At 52.0% G+C, this 5,770-nt stretch overlaps 1 protein-coding gene across 1 annotated transcript in view; it reads right to left on the bottom strand.

Moving 5' to 3' along the window:
• Window positions 1-4,891, bottom strand: part of NTNG2 (netrin G2) — a 48,822-nt gene extending 43,931 nt beyond the window's left edge. Inside the window, exon 1 of the mRNA XM_009892232.1 lies at window positions 4,679-4,891. Coding sequence (XP_009890534.1) covers window positions 4,679-4,891 — 213 coding nt within the window. The remainder of the gene's footprint in view (window positions 1-4,678) is intronic.
• Between the last annotated feature and the right edge of the window lie 879 nt (window positions 4,892-5,770).

Here is a 5,770-nt window from a genome sequence, read left to right as displayed (position 1 = left end):
GGAAAGAGGAGCTCTGACTCCCAGCCCTCTGCGAAGGCCAAGGATGGGTTTGCAACCAACAGTGGATAGTGCTGATTTATTCAAGGAGAGGGGAGAACATCTACTTTTCATGGAAAGGATTTTCCATTTGACTTGTGTACGGGCTCCACTCATCCCAAAGGCGGCCCTTGAATCCCGGGGTGGTCGCAAGGCTGAGGACCCCTCACGCTTTACCCCCCTGGTTCTCCTGCCTGAAACGGAGCACAGGGGCACCACGAGCACCTCCCCGGGTGGGTGGGCTGGGCGAGGGCTGCGGGTTTTGTCTCTGCTCAGGGTACCAGAAGGGATGAATCTGTCCTTTAATCACTAGGTCATGCTGCATCTTTAAAAATGCTTTTAGAAGAGCATCTCTGAGGCAACTCCATTTTCCTTCTTCCTTTAAAAACTTTGACTTTAGTTTTAATCGTCCCCAAACCCACAATCCTTTGTTTGTGCCTGAACAGGGGTATGAAGATGTGGTTGGGTAGAGTTGGATGAGATGGACTAAGAATGTAGGGGAAAGGGTTCCTGTGCCCAAAAGTTTTTCTGCTTTTTCCAATTTTAGCACCCGGTCTACTAAGAGAAATAGTTCTTTAGTACAAGCCTTATAACCACATGTCATTCAGAAAAGTTTAGCTAAGAATTAAACTAAACATCAAATTTGGCTGAATGTGTAATGAATAAATAAAGCCTTTTCCTTTCATGTACCCGTGCCAAAATCAACAAGTGCTATTAGCTGATGAAACAATGCTGACGCCAAATAAAAATACCCCTGACCTGTCAATATGGGCTAAGAGCTCGGCCCTGCATCAAAGAGCGTTGTCTGAACAAGAAATACTGTCTCGACACCCTTGCGGGGGGGAAAGGGCTCCCATCCTGGTGGTGAGCTGGGCTCCCTGTGCTGCCGGTGGGGTGCGGGGCGCTCTCAGCGGGGTGTCAAGGCGCAGCAAAGCCATTCCGTGACGGCCGCTGGCTCGCAGGCAGCCTGCTCCGGCCACCTCTGCTGCACGCCCCACCGTGCTTTCGCTAGGATGGTTTGGAAACCCCTTGAGCTGCAAAACCCGCTCGGAGCAGGGACAGTGGCTTTGGTAGTTGCTCGTTCCCGGCCGCCCACCCCCTGTGTAAATTGCCCACAAAACCTATGTATTTTTTTTATCGTGTGTGCAAAACGCCGATGCTTGAAAGTGAAATTCTCAAAGGTCCCTGCTGGGTATCGAAGAAGTGCTTCAGCATCTCCCACTATCCCAATAGCTGGGAGCACCCTGCCGGCTCTGCCGTCCTCCTCCTCCCCGGAGGGTGGGATGGCGAAGCAACGCCACATCTCCCCTCTGCCCCACGCAGCCCGTGCAGCTTTGCCGTTCCCCAGCCCTGCCTGTCCTGCAGACCCCTCTCATTTGAAATCCACACTCAGCCGCTCCGAGCTGTGCCCTGGATGTGGTCTTTGAAGTCTCACCCTTCCCTCGGCATCCCTGGTTAAAAGATCTGTTCCCCATTAGTCTTCAGTCACGCTTTTAGATTCATTCAGGCTTTTATTTACTTATCCATCTGTCTTCCTGCTCCCACCACTCCCCCTGCCCTGCCAGGAGGGAAAGTGCAATTCATTTTTCAGGTGACCCTGCCAGAAAGGCATTGACATGAATAGGAGAAGGTTCAGAAACTGTGGGAAAAGCAAAACCCCCCGACTTTAATAAGCAGCAAAACGTTTTGCAACCAGAAGGGAGCAGCCAGATGTGACTCGAATTGCTGCGGAACAGAAAAGACAATCCTCCAAATAATTCCTGCAATCCCCCAGACGCCTCCATTTGCAGAACTCTCTGCGAGTGCTGCTCAAAGTTGTTACAACCGTAGCGGGCGATCCTGTGGGCCGTGCAACGCCTCCTCGGTACCGGGACAGCCACGTAGGGAACGCTCCCTGTCCTACAGGGTCCTGGTTCACCAGGACTCATCTCCTCTGCCTGCCTGCAGCGATACCCCGCACGGGGACATCATCCAGCTCCCTCTTGTCTGGCTGCCTTAAGCACGGAAGGATGTTTGCGTGTCTTTAATTTTGATTTCGGTTGTCTGAGCAGTGCAGGCGTCCTGCCGGGCTGTGCTTAATTCTGAGTAACGTTCGTTTAACTGCACGGACAGTACCCTGCTGTTTTGAAAGACACCTAAGAAAGCAATATAGTCACCCTAAGAACTTCGCTGCTGGAAAGCCAGGCTCCTACGAGAACCCACCTGTTACATAAAAATAATTAAAACCTGAAGAGAAAGGATAACAGGACACCGAAAGGCACCCGAGCAGGCGAAGACCTGCGCAGGGTTCGTGTGAGCCACCAACCCTCCCCGCTCGCAGCGAGGACCGGGGCTCGGAGGTTGTAACGATCGGCGGGCAGAGACATTGATTTTTGCCCAGCGCTTCCTCTGCGCAGGGGCAGCAAAACTCCGCTCGCATCCTCTGCGGGCTCCGCTCGCCTCTCCCTGCACGTCGATAGGTGTCAAGTCACCACCCAGGGCCGGCGATGGAAGGGCCGTTTCTTGCTGATTCCACTTTCTACTGACCATAAGGGGATGCTCAGCAGTAAATGGCCACATGTCATTCTCTGTGACAGAGGCTGTGAAAATTTGCCTTGATGGCCCCCCAGCACACACCGCTCAAGCCCTTGGGCTGGACTAGAGCCTGGATCTCTCCTGCAGCCATCTCCTAACCCACGTGCTAAGCGCTGGGTGGGCTCCTTGCTCACCTCAGCAGCGCTGCTCTTCATCCGCTTCATTTTTAAAACCCTTTAATGCTCTGGAGAGGACAGCGCTGGTGTAAGATGGGGTAGAAAGGGCCATGAGTACAGGCGGATTTCATAAACCTACCCCAAAAATCTAAAAAAAAAATAAATAACTCGCACTGTATTACTCCTGCTCTTAGCTTGATTCCTCATCAGGGAATTGCTCGGGGACGTTGCTGGGAGTGCTGGTTTCTGTTTCGGGAGCTGAGAGCTGGGCCAGGCGCGCACCCTGGGGTGAGGCAGGGACGGGAAGGCAAATCCATGTTTTGCATTTGTGTAACTCCCATTCACGGCTGTACACGGTGTTTGCCAGTGTTACAGCACATGGCAGGCGTACGCTACGAGGAAATACTGCTGGTGCCCAGAATAGAAAGATTTTAGCTCAGTATTGACTGAGTCGAGAGATGTAGAGAGCTGATTGCAGTTTGTGTCTTTTGCTTCCTCGGAGGTCAGTGGAGCTGAAGTCTGGAGCATCCTGAGCCAGAAAGCGTTTGCAAATAGCTGCAGTGAACGTAGCGGAAAGCAATCTGGTGTTCTTCACCTTTTAATCCTTCTGCAGCCAGTCAGATAAATGGAAATCCAGACCGGCCTGTCAATAGTTAACTGTTTTATTTGCAACCTTTGACTTAATCTTTCTTTTCAAATGATCTTTTAAAAGGAAAAACTGCTACTTATTGGGAATTAGTGAAAATCTCTTCCCTGGTACTAATGAGACCCCTTAGGCTGGGGAGAACTGGGGAAATAAATAGTGTTGGCGAGTTCTGATGGTTGTAAACGTTTGGCATCTCCTGGTATCAAAGAAGCAGTTTTCTCTTGGATTTTCAAGAGACACCCTGAGCTGGTCGGACCCAGGGGTATTTGCTACGTGGGGAACTGAGGCATGGGGTATCTGAGGCTGGGTAATGCTGGCAATAGAAATGGGGACTCCTGTCCCCTCTTCCCCTGATGCAGAGGGGGGAGAACTCTCCCCTTCTCATTACAGGCAATAGGTTGGTATACTTTTTTAGAAGACACTCCTTGTCCAGTGCTCACCCCAGCGGAAACCCTGCCAGCACGGGCTGGTGTGGTCCCAGTGCCTTAAACCTGTGCTCAACCCACTCCTGGAGGACGTTACAGCTGTGATGTTTTGCTCTTTGCTTTGACCCCCAAACTCTTTTTAACAACGTAAAGCCTTGTGAATTATAAATCAAATGTGCCTGCTGAGCTTTGTGGTGCGCGGAATGAAATGCAATGATTAATATTTAAGAGAAAATAAGTTAAAGATTTTAACTACAGGGGCAAGTGTCTGTCCAGAGAGTCTTTTCATGCGGAGGATAGAAGAGAGGGAGAGCTGCATTTTCAGGGACTTCAGTGAAACTTGTGGCTGTCAGACCAACCTCCTGAGGTGCCGGCGCCACGCCAGCCTCCACCGCGCTGCCCTCCCTGCCCCTCGCTCTTACTCGTGCTGAGATGATGCGCCCACCTCTGATAAAACGCCAGTGCAGGCGCAGCCTTTTGGGATGGGACCGGTGAACACCCCCCCCGGCGCTTCAGCAAGCGGAGGGATGTGCTCAGAGCAGCGCAGGTTGTGTGGTCGCTGGGGACAGAGCTTTGCCAAAACCCAGACCTTACGACCCCAGACCAGGACTTGCTGACCCCCCCAGCTCCTCCTCACCCTCCCCCTCAGCATGCCGGCACCATCCCTGCTTCGGGCCGCCCTCTCGTCGGCACAGCACTGGGATGGGCAGGACACCTTCTCCCCATTTTACAGATGGGGAGACCGAGAGCTCAAGGCAGCAGCCACCAGTTACCACCCTGAACCCAAATGTCCTTATAACAGCACCTCGGCAGGACACTGCCTCTGGCCACCTGCAAGCGGAGTCTGTTATACCACATCAAACAAGGAGGGAAACACTTACATGGGTGCAGAATCTCTCCGGCGGGTCCCCACAAGTGATTCCTGCCGGATCCACCCGTACTGTCACGTAATCCTTCATCCGCATGGCCTTGGGTTGACAAGCGTAAAACTCCCATGACGGGCCATCATCCGTCGTCACCCAGGACTTGCAAATGTCATACTGTCCCATGGCCAAAGGGAGACAGTGCAAGAGGAGAGCAACCAGGTAGAGCATGGCAGCTGCGGCCAAGTGGGGGATCCCTGGGCGAGGGCAGTGCCGAGAGTCCCGAGGAAGGCAGGTACTGGGCTAGGGGTTGCTCTCAGGATCAGCATGGAAACTCCTCATTTAAAAATGATCCAGTCTAAGGAGATCCAGACGTTAACGGGGATGATCCCACTCTGCACGCTGTATTTGGTTGTGGAAAGTTTCTCTCAGCACAGAAGCCAACTTTGCAAATCACTTGATTGGGAAAGTTTTGGCTGGAGTTGCTGATCAGTGGTCAAAAGTCTTCCTTAACCTCATTTTCCCCCCCTTTTATTGTATGTAAAGGCTTCCAAATCAGCATGAAAATATCTAGAGGTGACTCCAGTCAATCAATAGAAAGATCAAGTTCTGAGTTGCTGATGAAATTTGATAGGAGTAAATTGGAGAGGCCGTGAGATGGTGCTGGATCAGGTTTTCCTCAACCTCCTTGTCTGCTGCAGATGCGTCGCTGTGTAAAGTGCCTTAAACTGTGGTCTGCCTTAAATAATTATTGAGGCTTTTGAACATCAATACATACAATAAATATAGCATCTGGGCATCAGTACGACTCTGACAAGAGAGACTCTTTGGAGCTAAAATTCCTTTCTCCCAAAGGATGGTTGTGTCGACGTAAGCACGTTGGGTGGCAAAATCCGCAGTGGTCCCAGCGGGATGCTGAGGGGTCAGTGGGTTGACAGGAGCAGCCTGGCCTTGCTGCTTCTCCCTCTGCGTCTTGCAGCGGTGGCGAGGCACTCGCAGGTGAGGATTTCTGTTGGACTCTGCCTTTGGGCAACTGAGCATCAAGTTCCCCAAGCCTTCAGCTGCAAGTCATGCTGCTACCTGGGGTCTCCCCTCTCTCTCATGGTCAGG

The sequence above is a fragment of the Charadrius vociferus genome, unplaced genomic scaffold, assembly GCF_000708025.1.
Source record: "Charadrius vociferus isolate BGI_N301 unplaced genomic scaffold, ASM70802v2 scaffold549, whole genome shotgun sequence".
In the NCBI taxonomy this organism is placed as follows: Eukaryota; Metazoa; Chordata; class Aves; order Charadriiformes; family Charadriidae; genus Charadrius; species Charadrius vociferus.
The sequence above is the reverse complement of the archived record's forward strand: the minus strand, read 5'-3'. Positions and strand labels throughout refer to the sequence as shown.